The sequence below is a fragment of the Apostichopus japonicus genome, chromosome 8 (assembly GCF_037975245.1).
Source record: "Apostichopus japonicus isolate 1M-3 chromosome 8, ASM3797524v1, whole genome shotgun sequence".
NCBI lineage: Eukaryota > Metazoa > Echinodermata > Holothuroidea > Aspidochirotida > Stichopodidae > Apostichopus > Apostichopus japonicus.
This window is the reverse complement of record NC_092568.1, coordinates 21,833,913-21,849,993: the sequence shown is the minus strand read 5'-3', so window position 1 is coordinate 21,849,993 and position 16,081 is coordinate 21,833,913. Positions and strand designations below refer to the sequence as shown.

Here is a 16,081-nt window from a genome sequence, read left to right as displayed (position 1 = left end):
AATGCTTGAAAGAGTAATTGGTTATTGCCGGGTTGGAAGAACAACAGGCAGGCAACATAACACAGAAATTCTTGTCTGAAGACATCCCAGCACAAAGCAGAACAAGCCCATAATGCTAATCCTCTGTTTAGAAGGGTGTGGGGGGTCGGTGTGAAAGCCTCCAGAAGCAAAAATTGCGAGCAGTGCCTTTTGGTATTCTAGAGCGGAATGAGATGAAGATCATACATGTCATGAAATCTGCGAGATTTCTAGTTTTATTTCCATGGAATAAAATATGGAATGCAATAAATTTGACCTGTTATATTGAGGTTTTACTCGTACTTCTATTGCTTTCCTTTGTGAAATTAAAATAATTTATCTCCACCACGTGAACTCTACGATTTGCTCAATCTAACATACCTATGTCTGATGATTCTCCCATCATAGTAGTCCTCAAGGACGACTTCCTGTTGAAATACAGACTGAACAAACGACCTACAATCAAACCAATTCTCCTTAAACTCAAGAATAGTTTTCCTGTATTAATACTTCATGGCCATACTACATGGCCTTATCATATCAATACTACAATAGGATCTGTAAATATTGAAGCTAATCTAGAGCTCATTGTGCCTTCAAATTCTCAAATAGTACAGAAAACTTGTTCACATTTTGAGAACGCAGGGTGTATCGGACCCTGCAAGTATGATCAAGATCGTTTGTGACGGTCCACAAAGTAAAATTACCCTAGTACTTTTCATTATGTTCCAAACTAAGATAGCCTCTTCAAATTTTAATCACTGGAAACCAAAATGACAAAGTGTTCTCTGCACCTCAGGTTCCATTATTCAAAGCAAAGCAAAATATGAAAGGTAAGAACACCCATGTTGTGTGAATCATGCAACCTTTAACCTTTCATGTTTACAATGTCAACTTGGGCATTCACATGACCTAACAACCTGAGTATATATGTGTTGATAAAGCAGAAGTTCCCCTTGGCAGTCCATAACTCCATGTTACCAAGACCACAACATTCCACCGACATGGGAAAATTGTCAGAAAGTAGCCCCAAACTATGTTTCCATAAAACCATGTAAACTACTGTAAAAATCATAATATACAACAGGGCTAGCTATTGCTATGATATGAATACAAACCAAGTCCTTTGAATTGTTCAGAACATCTCTACAAATATCGACTTAGCCATGCCATTTTGATTTGTAATGCTTAGTGATAGTCGATTAATTTATTCTTGTTCTTAGAGTTACTCTTGCCCCTATGGTAGTCACCACTACGTACATCTCAGTTTGCCCGTACAAATTTCAGGATCCTTACAAATGGGTAAGGAAAGTGTACAGATACTGTACAAGTCAGAAGAATTGTGCATAGAAGTATAATAATAATAATAATAATAATCAGCAGTTATTTTTACGACGCTCGAGCGAGCACAAATGTGGCAGAAACCCGCAAGGGCTTATGGATTACGACTTAACATGTGAAACCAATTTAATTCAAAGCTAAACACGACCCTTACAAAAACTGGAAATTTAAAAAAAATGAAGAAAGTTCTGTAAATTGTTATGTCATATCTGATGGAAGTACTAACAGCTGAATATACTACTTTAATGTGCATCTATGTACATGATAACGCTTCTCATGAAGCACAGCACACTATTTTGTTTTCTTTAAAATAACAGAGAGATTGTTATCCTAACTACGGTACCTCTCTGTTGTGCACCTGGGGAAATTAATATTTATAGTGATAAATAATGAGCTCTTTAATACATGGCATCCATCAACTACCAGAAACCCCTATTTTAACCAGTACTAATGGTGGATAATATGTCCATAGGATAGGGGTCAAATAACACAACAGCACTAATCAATACACATGATGGCTTCCAGGGTCAGAACTGATTCCAAAAAATCTTATTCAGTGTTTTTAAACGTTTTCTTTGTTCTTCTGTGGAAAAAAAAATACTATGACCAGGAAAGAACCCCTGCATATCATGGTTTCATGTTACTATTCCCACAACACAGGAAGGAAGGTAAACCCAGATGGAGGTGGTAAAAAAACATTGGTAGAATGTAGGCTACTGTCCCTGCTACCTCAGACTGACTCCATCAGCATTGATTAGAGATTAGTGGGTTAGTGACCTTTACCACCAGAGGCAATGTGTGGTTAACCACTAAATTGATCTTAAAGTATGGAGTAATTGGTAGAGGTTTGGAACTATTATGAACTTGAATGAGTTCGGCAACTATTTCTGGAAAACAGCTGTAGACCAGACATGTTGGACCAAAGAACATAAAAACAACAAGAGCCCAAGGGCACTGTGGTTCCTTGCTTGGGGTATATGACAATACACATAATATTATCGAGCAAGATTGGGCTGAAATAGTCCAAGTAATTGTGGTCCTACATGTTCCCATAAAGTAACCAACACTATAGCCAACACTTTTGTGATCACAAAATGTGACCGGATTTTTTATCAAAAGGCACTTTTGAGATCTAAATATGGCGTCGCAAATGTAAGAAATATAAGAGACCTACAAGCGTGTCAACAGATATGATAACAATGGTGACCTCAGATGACATGACCTTTAAGTTTCAAAATGTTCCACCACCCCATTCACAACATGTCCCAAAATATCAACCATGTCACACCTTGGCATTGAGATTTAATTGCATTAAATGTCAAAAAATTAACTTTGAACTTGTATGTAACTTCACACACAAAGGTCACCCGGAGGTCAACCAATTGAAATTTTTGATCGGTGAGACCTAAATAGAGCATGACTGTAAAAAATTCAAACATTTTTTCTTTGCCCATTTTCTCCCCCATAATACTACTTTTTTAACATTAGCTGACCTTTGGTGACCTTGGATCACATGACCGTTAAGTTTGAAAATATTCCCCTATACCATTTGCAACTTGTCCAAAAAAATCAACCTTGTCACACCTTGGCACTGGGAGTTATTGCATTAAATGTGTGACCTCAAATAACTTCGCACACGAAGGTCAAATGGGGGTCAACCCATTGACATTTATGATCAGAAGGTACATTTAAAAACTGAAAATAGCATCGAAACTGTAAAATCCACAAAACACGAAAAGGTCACCAGAGGTCAAATTGAGGTCAAGGGTCAACCAGATGCGGGTCGACAATTGGATTACATTGAAGCAACTCCCAACCCTAACGGACAATTTGTTCTCAAGTTGTCGCAAAAATACTAGTTTTTTATCATTAATTGACCTTTGGTGACCTTGTATCACATGACCGTTAAGTTTGAAACTATTCCCCTATACCATTTGCAACTACTCCAAAAATATCAACCTTGTCACACCTTGGAACTGGGAGTTATTGCATTAAATGTCTGAAAATTAACTTTGACCTCATATAACTTCGCACACGAAGGTCACACGGGGGTCAACCCATTGACATTTATGATCAGAAGGTACCTTTGACATCTGAAAATAGCATCAAAACTGTAAAAATCCCTAAAACACTAAAAAGGTCACCAGAGGCCACCAGAGGTCAAATTGAGGTCAAGGGTCACCCAGATGCGGGTCGACAATTGGATTACATTGAAGCAACTCCCAACCCTAACGGACAATTTGTTCTCAAGTTATCGCAAAAAATACTACTTTTTTATCATTAATTGACCTTTAATGACCTTGGATCACATGACCGTTAAGTTTGAAAACATTCCCCTAGACCATTTGCAACTTGTCTCAAACTATCAACTGTGTAACACCTTGGCACTGGGAGTTATTACACTAAATGTCTGAAAATTAACTTTGACCTCATATAACTTTACATACAAAGGTCACCTTGGGTCAACTTATTGACATTTTTGATTGATGAGACCTAAATTAGAGCATCAAACTATAAAAATTCAAACATTTTTTTCCTTGCCCATTTTCTACCCCCAAAATACTAGTTTTTTGACATTAATTGACCTTTGGTGACCTCGGATCACATGACCGTTAACTTTGAAAATATTCCCCTATACCATTTGCAACTTCTCCAAATATATCAACCATGTCACACCTTGGAACTGGGAGTTGTTGCATTAAATGTCTGAAAATTAACTTTGACCTCGTATAACTTCGCACACGAAGGTCACACGGGTGTCAACCAATTGACATTTTTGATCGGAAGGTACCTTTGATATCCAAATCTAGCATCAAAACCAAACATTTTCTTTTTTGCTCGTTTCCTCCCAAAATAAGCACATTTTTTCTAATGTGACCTTTGACCTTTTGACCTTGGTTTCAGATGTAGTTTAATCTCCTGATTCCAAAAAACAAAACGAAAAGTCTGTACAACCATCCTAACTCTGACCGAAAAACTTTGACCCCATATAACTTCGCACATAAAGGTCACACGGGGTCAACCTATTGACATTTATGATCAGAAGGTACCTTTGACATCTGAAAATAGCATCGAAACTGTAAAAATCCCAAAAACACGAAAAGGTCACCAGAGGTCAAATTGAGGTCAAGGGTCACCCAGATGCGGGTCGACAATTGGATTACATTGAGGCAACTCCCAACCCTAACAGACATTTCGTTCTCAAGTTATTGCAAAAATACTAGTTTTTTATCATTAATTGACCTTTGGTGACCTCGGATCACATGACCGTTAAGTTTGAAAATGCTCCCCTAACCAGTTCACAACTTGTCCCAAAATATTAATCTTGTCGCACATTGGCACTGGGAGTTATTGCAGTTTTAATATTTTCGGTTTTTGGACCATAACTGACCTTTGGTGACCTTTGTGGGCACCAAAAACAATAGGGCACACCTTCTCCATATGGCGGATCTATAGTCCAAGTTTGGCCTCAATCTAGCATTCCCTTATTGAGATAGAGCGTACCCAAGCAAGTGTCACAGACACACACACACACACACACACATACATACATACACACATACACACACACACACGCCAACCTGACTGCATAGGTTCCTTTTGCTAAAGCAAGGAACCAAAAATAGTAGTGTTTGTTGAACCCCTCCAGACTCTACTCCTTGAACGAAAAACATGAGCAGCTTAAGTCATTGTTAACATCAGTTAACGAGGTATAGGACCATCGTCTTAATGTGCTAGCTAGACAGGACATATTGAAAACGTATGGATTTCAGAGAGTGACTGACTGTGTATGGGAATATTGGGAAGAGATAAAAAAACATCCTAACAAAATGTAAATAAAGGGACCTTTGCATACCTAAGTCAATATAGTTAACATCTCACATAAAAATTATTTCTTGAAACTTGTGCAGAACGATGAGGATATAAATGAAACATGTTGCTTGTTTGGAAAAAAATTTACCAGTGACAATACTTACCTTCCTCCATTCTTCATATGCACATTTTCTATCTAGTAAATGGCTAACATTTTTAGAACTGCCAACCATAATCCCACAAGGGGACACCGCCCACTTTCTCCTCCATCTCGATCTACCACTCAGAAGGCAACCTACAAAGTTCTAACGTGACTTTTTCATCCGAGGACATCGGCTTGGTTCTTTTCGCAGTGGTGATTTTGTTTGGATCGAGGGTATTCCCTGACCATTTAAACATGAACAAATTTTGTGGATAGTTAGGGAAAACTTAGCTGTGTTGCCATGAGAGAAATAGTATGGAAAAATGATGTAGATCTATTCATTCAACTAGAAAGAGATAGGGGGGGGGGGGAGATTCAAAATCCCTCCATCATTCCCCACTGGACACAATTATGATGAAAACATTTTCTCATTGCTTTCATAATAAGGATTACAATACCTTTGAATATTCATCACGTTCTGTGGCTAAACTTTTGACTTGATTGAACACCGTCTTGAAAATGCCTTCAAACTGATCAGACGGCAATTCACCCCAGTGGAGGTTGAAAACATTCTCGGTATTGTCTGTTACCTGCAAAAGGAAGTAAAAACCATGCTTTTAAATGGACACAAATCATGGAATACTTTATTCGGTATTGACTTCATGGCGAAATGCTATGCAAAATGGGCAATAAATGCATGTACACAAGTACAAAGATGTACATGCAAGTTTATGTACACAGGAATCAAATTATTTTATAAGAGACAGAATTCAGAGCAATCGAAAATTACTTTTAAAGAAAAACTATAATTACACTGGTTAATATAGAAGGTGAAGTTCACTAGTCATACAGAATGTAACATTAATACTGTATATTGTGTAGGGCTCAAGGTAATATCATTTACACAATACCAACTAGAGCATGTCCTGCAATGTTATGTGTCATACCAAGACACAGGACTAGTCTGTTACTGATGATATATAGCATCCATACAATTAATACTTCAGGGATGTAAGTGCAGCCCAAAAAAAAAAACGGAAAAAATATTCGGAGACCCCAGGTGAATGCCGTCCTAACACATCCTACTCCTAGCTCTGACTACTTACACACTATCGTTATGTTAGGCTAGCTCAGAAGTATTAGCGCTAACACATCTTACCCCTAGTTCTTACTACTTACACACTATCGTTATGTTAGGCTAGCTCAAAGTTACGAATACGTCGCAGCGAACTACGGAATAAAAAACAGTCGCACATTCGAATGCGATCACAAATATCGACTTTCATTTGCGTATCCCGTAGATTTCCGCCGCTCACAAATATCACAAGCGCTAATTCCAAAACTTATGTCGAGCACCAGCAGTTACGAAGATATTAATTAGCAGTCCAATCAACATGAATTAGGCAAGGTTTTTCAACGACAGAAATGAGCTATAGCGATTTGAAGTTCGCACGTACGCAACGATATTCACATGGCACAATGTTGTACAGTGCAATGCAATGATGCGAAACTGGAAATGGTATTTTGAGTGATCGATGAGTGAAAATTGAAGTTAGCTTGCTACAACGGGCCAGGCATTTTTGCCGCGTTGTGTCTTTGATATTCAAACAATTTTGTGGAACTTTATTGGAATTTAAAAAAAAAACGGATTTCCGTAAAAATACGGAAGACTTATTGGAATTTAAAAAAAAAACGGATTTCCGTAAAAATCCGGAAGACTTACATCCCTGATACTTTTCTTCAGAAAATTTACCCAAGATACATACCTTGGTAACAATACCCAAACAAGTTTATCATACTCACCAAAAAAAAAAAGGTTGCAAATTCAAGACAAGAAATTTGCTAAGTCAATGTTCAGTGAATTTGCATATCTTTGGAAATGTAGGGGTAATGGAGGTTTTAGGGACATGAAATCAAACTTGAAATTCCCCCATCAGTTTAATATGTCCTTTACTCCTAGCCATTTGACTGGTTTTCAAATGAATAGCCAATTCTATATAAAAGGGCACCGTCTTTTTTAAGGGGGAAAAATTTAATAATAATTTTGAATATCACACCAGCAACTGTTTTTATTGCCTTGAGCTTCACATTGTAGCTAATCAAAGTCAGACACTATAAAAAGAAGGTTGACAAAAGTCATAAGGGAAAGTGTCAGAAAACAAACAAAACTGTTCAAACTGTCATAAATAATTGAGCAGATGCAACTTCACTGCTGAGGTTGGCAGTTTACAGTAGGAAGCTGACATCATTCTCCAGGGAATATCATATATCTTTGTGATTCTGTAAAATGGGGAAATGTTTCCATAAAACTTCTAAATCAGACATGACAAAGGCAAATGTTGCATTGAAATGCCTTCCGTTAGTTGTGAGGAGTCCTGAAGCTATTTTGGGAATCAAAATGTGTTAGACATACAAATTCCAACTCAAGTTTCATCTTTCACAGGAAAGGGTGTGCATTAAAAGTGATTTACATGAGTAACTAGTACTTTTCCTGTTGTGTTCACACTATGGGAATTCGAGGAAAACAGCTTCCCTCCTAAATACAGTGACTAAGTTTTATGGTGACATTTACTTATTTCTTTTCAATACCATTCTGACATCCACTTGAGGTTTAATTCAACTTATCTGTGCCTACATGTAAAGTTCATACACAGATGGTCACGACTGAAATGACAGTCTTTCAACGAAAAATACATGACTAATAGTTCAACTACTATTTTTAAAAGTACACAAAAAATATGCTTTCACATCGGCACTGCTTTCGGAATGAATTAAAAGTGAAAATGCCAAAAGATATATGCAGGGATTTGCTGGGAAATAACAGACTATGTTAGATAACTTCTTTATAGCTAACTTCACTTTATGTAAAATATAGGAGGGTGTCCTTGTTTGCTTACTTGTAGTCTTCTTTGAAATAATACTCTAAACGTTTGGTAAAATTGTAAGAAATGGGTAACCAATTACAAAAAGTTAATATAATGAGCTTCTATGACACTTGTCATCATCACCATCATGTGGATTCTTTTGGCATATCTTCTGACATGTAGGTCATGTCAACCATAAGGTTTATGGCACTCATCATCTACATGTATGCCATTTTACATTAATGTTGAAAATCAACCACCACAACCCCCAAATTTACCAAAAACCCTAAACCTTGCACACCGAACACTACGGAATGTTGATTCAGATGGTTGAAATTGCTGTCCGGAAAAAATTGTTGCTATACCCATTGGAATGGTACACTTAGAAGGGAGAGGGCAGTGACCCAGAGAGTGTCATCTGGGACGCAGTGCAAGAATGTTATTAGTTGTTATAGGCTAGGCATGTAGGAGTGCATATGTATGGGAGACAGGTATGAGAGGAATCAAATAACTTGCAAAGTGACTCCGTGGACATATCTACATTAAAGGGACATGCATTAAACTTCAAACTATCAGCAATGTTTGTTGTTTTGTCTTGTCTAGCGGTGGACATATCTACATTAAGAGGACATGCATTAAACTTCAAACTATCAGCAATGTTTGTTGATGTGCCTTGTGTAGCGGTGGACATATCTACATTAAGAGGACATGCATTTAACTTCAAACTATCAGCAATGTTTGTTGATGTGTCTTGTGTAGCGGTGGACATATCTACATTAAGAGGACATGCATTTAACTTCAAACTATCAGCAATGTTTGTTGATGTGTCTTGTGTAGCGGTGGACATATCTACATTAAGAGGACATGCATTTAACTTCAAACTATCAGCAATGTTTGTTGATGTGTCTTGTGTAGCGGTGGACATATCTACATTAAGAGGACATGCATTTAACTTCAAACTCATCAGCAATGTTTGTTGTTGTGTCTTGTCTAGCGGTGGACATATCGACATTAAGAGGACATGCATTAAACTTCAAACTATCAGCAATGTTTGTTGTTGTGTCTTGTCTAGCGGTGGACATATCTACATTAAGAGGACATGCATTAAACTTCAAACTATCAGCAATGTTTGTTGATGTGTCTTGTGTAGCGGTGGACATATCTACATTAAGCGGACATGCATTTAACTTCAAACTCATCAGCAATGTTTGTTGTTGTGTCTTGTCTAGCGGTGGACATATCTACATTAAGAGGACATGCATTAAACTTCAAACTATCAGCAATGTTTGTTGATGTGTCTTGTGTAGCGGTGGACATATCTACATTAAGAGGACATGCATTTAACTTCAAACTCATCAGCAATGTTTGTTGTTGTGTCTTGTCTAGCGGTGGACATATCTACATTAAGAGGACATGCATTAAACTTCAAACTATCAGCATGTTTGTTGTTGTGTCTTGTCTAGCGGTGGACATATCTACATTAAGAGGACATGCATTTAACTTCAATCTCATCAGCAATGTTTGTTGTTGTGTCTTGTGTAGCCGTCTGCATAACTTTGCTGACCTACCTCTTGAATGTGAACCACTATGGCCTGTTGTACATCTAAATCTAGCTGTTTGATTCTTTCGATGAACATTTCCTTCTGGTCACACTGAACGGCACAGCCTAGCATCAGGAGCAGGAGTCTCTGGAGTTCCTGAACAGCAGTGTCTTCCATCGGATCTTTAGCAATGGTTAAAATATCTGGCAACTTCATTACCACAATCTGGTCCAGTACATCCTAGAAGAGGAATATAATAAGAAAGATCATGAATATAGAGAAAATTTGACTTGAGAGTCTGGTAGGACAAACCGAATCAGGAAAAAAGGTTACTAATACATTCAATATATCAGTGAAGTGACAAACGTTCAAATTCTAAGAGATCATAACGGTATGAGCTTGAGCTGATCACAAGTTGCATATATTCATTCGGAATGATTTTAAGAAGAGATCTTTTGAAACATATTTTCGGCACTTTCCAGTCACATCGATTGTTTTAAGCACCTTAACTTGCGTTTTATTAAAAATGTCTTTATGGTTTGGCCAAAAATGCACAGGTGGGACCTTGGACTAGTCAAACAGCACATCTGTATGCAAGTTCATGTGGCGAGTACGCATGCTTGTGAGTGCTCTCGTGAACTGATGTAACTTAAGTTTGAGATCGGAGATATCTGTAAATAATACAGATCACACTCATTAGAACCTATATGACAGCATCCTCTGTAGAACAATGGAGAGTCCTGTTGAATTAAAACATTACATTAACATGTCACCTTTCATCTAATACTGACAATAATATCTCAATAAGTTTATACAAATGTATCTAAATTTGGTTTTCTTTTACAATTGAAGATCATGAATAGTCAGTGTCCAATTCAACATGGCATGTTGCCACACAGTGCACACATATTTTGCCGTGGACATTAACACTCGACTCCTCGCCTTCTGCTTTATATTGATTTCACTGCAGAGCTGTACTTTCACTCCTTAGTTAGTAGGATTTTAAATTAGAGGAAATTCCTTTCATCCCCATCTAAGCTTTAAGAAGATGACCACACAAAAGAAATATACACAAAATACCGCGCTCGTGACTCATCTGATTTAACGAAGGACGGTAATATTACTAACTGTTGTGGTACAGTACATGTCGTTCTGAAGCCGATATTTTTGTTTGGATGGTACAGAATGACAGTTTAATTTAGCCCATGGACCATTAGGAAAGCTCATTAACATGATACAGTGCAGATGACAAACACACATAACGTCCCCACCTAGAGATCTTTCGAATCAATTACGACTAATGCAAGAGAGATAACCTGAGGAATCTATACTAGCAAGCTGTAACAACTCCTGAGAGAGGCTATAGCGCTTCCTGAGAGACAGTGCTGGTTTAAAGCAGTTTGATTGATGGTTGGCACATCACTTCATGAATGCATGTACTGGTAGCAAACATAAATATATGAGATAAAAGTCCAACCTGAACAAACTTTGGGACTTTTTTTTTCAGCCAACAAGACGACAATCAGCAACTAAAAAAACACTTTTCCCCTCAGGAATTGAAATTAACATTGAATAAAGCTCATTTTAAATTCAACTAAAAATTGATACAAAAGTGAGGAACATTTCACATCTCTGTATATTTTTCACTTCATAATTTGAAAGAGAATCATGATCACTGATAATGCAGTGCTAATTAAAGTAGAATAATATTCTGTACAAAAAATACAGAAAGTTTGTTTTGAGGATATAAAAGGAAGGTTATACAATGAAATGGAAGATCTGCACACGACACACTATAGGCTGTCATTTTCGCAGGTTAGAATGCTTTACATTACAGAAGTTTGTAAAAGCTATTTTGCTTAAAATGTTTTGAATCAATTTTAATAGCAGGTTACATCTTATCAAAACCACTCCTCAAAGCAACATTTTGCACTTCCAGAATTGATCAAAACACATCACAACAACAAATCACTCTAACTAAATCATCCGCTGACCATGTTTCTTACAAAAAATATGTTTTTACTATTTAAAAGAAACCTTAAACCATTGAGCTAATTAACTTCATTATTTAAAGAATATTTATACCTTTGGAAAAATTCTTCAATTTTTTAAGATAAATTATCTTTACTATAATATAAATACATTACATGTGAAATTTACTTTTGATGAAATGCCAACCGATTTTCCAAACCAGGAATCTTGTTCACATTTCTTTTTTTCTGATGTACACAATTTCATATTCCCTTACTTTATTGATCAAAACCTCAAACAGATATTCCGACTGAATTATTTTGAATTTGTGTCGTTACTTTACACACCCCTTTAATAACTTTCCTATGAAAGAGAAGAGGCATTCGCTGTGTGTGTAATTACTCTGATGGGGACTGTAGGATACGCATATCAATGAATGTCACCATAAAGTACATAAACAAGAATTCGAAGGGGAAAAAAATGATGATTACTGCAGACAGACATTATAAAGACTAAGATAGAGTTTGATTTATCAGTATCTAAATGGAAATACTATAGACAGCATTCCCATTTTATAAAATTAAGAAACAAAGGGTGTAACTTTCATTGCTGTTTAAATATTATCTTGAAACTGCATCTGATGGCTATTTGAGAAGGGAAGGAATGAAGTACGGAATGTAATGTAGTGTTGATATGCTGTTGCCATACATGTACTATACTGTACTATAATATACTGTACTGTACTGTACTGTACAATATTGCTTTACGATAAAAGTTGCACTCAATTACAGAGCTCAGACTAACAATGAAAATTGAGACAGGACAACGTAACCTCATTAGGAGTTAATTTACACAAGATCCGAGTGACTTGTAATACATGCTAAACCAAAAGAAGAGAGGAGGGTAGGAGTGGGGTGGAGTGGGGGGCTAGGGCTGTAAATTGAGGCCATTTGGTTTAGATTAGATATATAAGGGAAGGTGTCTATGTTGAGTGTTGACAGGTATAGGGGAGGAGATTTCTAAAGAAAATGTTTGTTTGTTACATGACACCATACACTTCAATTTACATATGTTATGCTACACTACAGCATACTACATTCAGAATTAAGCAAGAACTGAACTTGTCTGCCAAAAACAATTTCATTGATACCTACCATGCAACCTTCCAGAAGCATCTATGTAAAAATTTAATATAAATGTACTAACTACTTAGTCACTAACAAATCTGGAATCAGCCATGGATCTCTGGGTGAAAAATAAAAACAGAAGTAAATCATTTTTCAGCACCTTCTGATGTTAGGGCCCTGAAGCAAGTCCATAGGTTGTTTTGAAAACAGTGTTGAGAAGACATATTTGTGGTAAAGAGCTTTAAGCCCACAAGAGCTAGTTAAAATGGAAGGGAGATATTCTGAGATTAAGCACAACAAAATCATAATACAAAATATTCTTGTTAAAATTTTTGTCAGATTAATATGAGTGCTGAAAGCATCACTCAGTAATGTATACAGAGTATGATATAGCCTGGTACAACGCTCCTTAATGTGGGGAAGGAAAGGACTTTATGACTTGAGTTTCTAGGCATTCCAAGAATACCCTGGCAAGACTAGGGAGGTATTAATAGGGACAGGCTTTGCAGGGACTGTGGATATGCTATTACAATATCATGCAGTTTCTAAAGTGCTAGTGGGCCAAGACAGGGTTAATTTAGTGTTCAAATAATGTATAGTAATTCTGAAGGCTCTGTACTTTGTCTCTTATACAATACTATGATTCCTGTGCACAAGAACTGCTTGTACACTTCTTTGCACTGGCAATTTGCCAATTTTGCATAGCATTTTGCTACATGCGATATCGGAGGAATTATTCCCTTCAAGAAGAAAGCTTCGAGAGTAAGGCTACAAGCTCTGTCAGATAATAAAGTTGTAAACAGTTCGTATTATTTCATACATGTGGTTCATTCTTCCATCATTATGAGAAACAACAGTGTTAACATTCTTGATATCCCATGCTATAGTCACAACTCACCACAAAGTAGTTGAATAGAATTATATAGAATTTGGAAACTTCAGCAATTTTGAAAACAAATCCATGGCACTCGATAATGAAAAAAGGCAATACACTTACTGCAAATCAAGGGGGGGGGCCACAATTTTGCAATTATCCAGATGATGCAGGCCCTTGAACACCCTACTGCTTTCCCTACAGGTACATCAAGGTATCCTGAGAGTTTGATATCCTAGACCTCTTTTTCGATCCAATATTATCCTCTATTCCTTGTAGACTATTTCTTGAGAAACCCCTGTATGTATGGTACTAATATTAAGGTCCAACTCTCTTTAATGCAAATGTTTGCTAACACCATGAAAGTTTTGAAACATCTCTGTTTTGAAACATACTGCAAGAATTGTCACTGAAAACAAACCTGGGTGTCAGTAAGTTATCAAGGTCAGTCCTAAGACATACAGTATGATCCGTCCAACATTTATACTGATATCGGTTGGAACCTTGTCAGTTTGGTTATTATCATTTTTCAAATTATTATTATTGGCTCTAAAACGATAGTGATAAATAATGATCAACATACATTAATGTGTGCATACATAAACTTTATTCATCTCCTAAATAAGCTTACAGCAAAATACACTTTTGCTAACACCAGACGGGATGGGATGGAAAGGGCTTGCAATGCCAAGTTATTATACAGGTATACATGTTAACAAACTGAAATCTAGATAGGTCATCGACAATGCTTGCAGAAAAAACAATTAAAACTGTGTTTAAATCTTCTGATTCATCTGAAGTTGGTCAGGACTGTGAGATGGAACTTATGAGAGGAGAGGAGAGCATGACCATCAACAGGTACCATTTTAAAACATCCAACACAACACTTTGAAAACAATGATCTCTTTTTCCAAGCACATACTAAATCCCACTGACTAAATTGTGTGACATTGTTATGTATCAACATCTGCTTTGTTTGAAACCTAAAGGATTTCCAAGATAAATGGGAACTTCAGAAAGAATTTCAGGAATTCTTGACACCAAAACATTCTCTTGACAAAAAGGTGAGAGGTTCCACACAATACTCTTCAGAGTCTCAAGAAGTAGTTTTTATCATTTAAATACCACCATGCTTCCTTCAACAGCCCAGAAAACAAAAGCAACTCTGAATAGCTTCAATCAAAAGGACAATAGGTCCAGATTTCCCTCAAAATTTTACAGTGTTACAGGTTGTAAGACTAACCATAACTGTCACTATGAAAGGAAGGGGAAATGGGAGGAGGGGGATACGGATGAAAGGGGGGGGCAGTGAAGGAGGGAGGAAAGAAGGAGTGATGGCCCTTCTCTGCTATAACATCTCCCACCATTTATGTTATACAGACAAGATTCATAATTGTGTTAAAGTAAGTTGGCCTGAATTTGATCCTAGCAGGATCTTCTTCAGAGGCTAAATGTCCATTGAGCCTCTGAAGTTGATCCTTCTAGGATTATTGGAAACGTCAGGCCAACTTACTTTTACATAGTCTCTTACACAGGCTCTTTAGTGGATAAGCAATTTGCTAACTGAGAGATGCATAGTTGGTGGATGCAGGATCTATCATTTATCATGAATACATACAAGTGCATCACTCCCACTACCATTCTCCTTCTTACAAGCATTGGAAATGCTATAAAAAGTTAAAAACCATAATATATTGATACCAACTTACATATGTAGTAGTGGATCATTGGTTATTTACTACAGTACTTACAGCAGGATTTGTACCTGTTCAGTATTTTTATGATTATGCTATATATACTGTACATGTAGCCTAGCTACACACAAACTCAGCCTTCTTATCACCCAAAGCCCTCTGAGGTTCAGCTCAATGTACACCAGGTGAACCCTTTAGCTGTATGTCGCCTAGCAACAATGGTGATTAAAACTCATCCCAGCAATGAATTCTGTGCATTTGTTTGGATAGAGGTTTATTTCAAACATGGAAGGTGTCAAGTTTCTCCCCTCAATAGTTTTCTCCCCAATTAAGTAAGCTGCCTGTGAATGAAATCAAGTTGAATGCCAAGGATAAGTTGACCAGTGTTCACTGCATGAACAATGATCATACACCTAGAAGCACAAAATGCTACACACTATTATTACATGAGATCTTCCATTCTGTAGTCCTAGGCTTGACATTTGTGGGATATTATTGTGTTCGGAGAGTATCCAAAAGTTTCTTTCCCTAAATTACTGTTCTAACACTAAATAAGGATTGTGATGTCTGAAATATGTATACATGTATCTCCGAAATATGTATACATGTATCTCCGAGCGTTACTTTTACAGCCAATTACCACACCAAAATTAAGACCATGGTGAGACCCTAATATTGCTTTTGTTGCTCAATACC

General features: G+C 36.9%; 1 protein-coding gene across 4 annotated transcripts in view; it reads right to left on the bottom strand.

Moving 5' to 3' along the window:
• The window catches only part of LOC139971045 (girdin-like), an 82,070-nt gene that overhangs the window by 39,926 nt on the left and 26,063 nt on the right, over window positions 1-16,081 (bottom strand). For all 4 annotated transcript variants that reach the window (XM_071977202.1, XM_071977204.1, XM_071977205.1 and 1 more), the window contains exons 5-6: window positions 9,747-9,959; window positions 5,773-5,904 (exon numbers count right to left, since the gene is read on the bottom strand). In XM_071977202.1, the coding sequence (XP_071833303.1) occupies window positions 5,773-5,904; window positions 9,747-9,959 (345 nt within the window). The remainder of the gene's footprint in view (window positions 1-5,772; window positions 5,905-9,746; window positions 9,960-16,081) is intronic.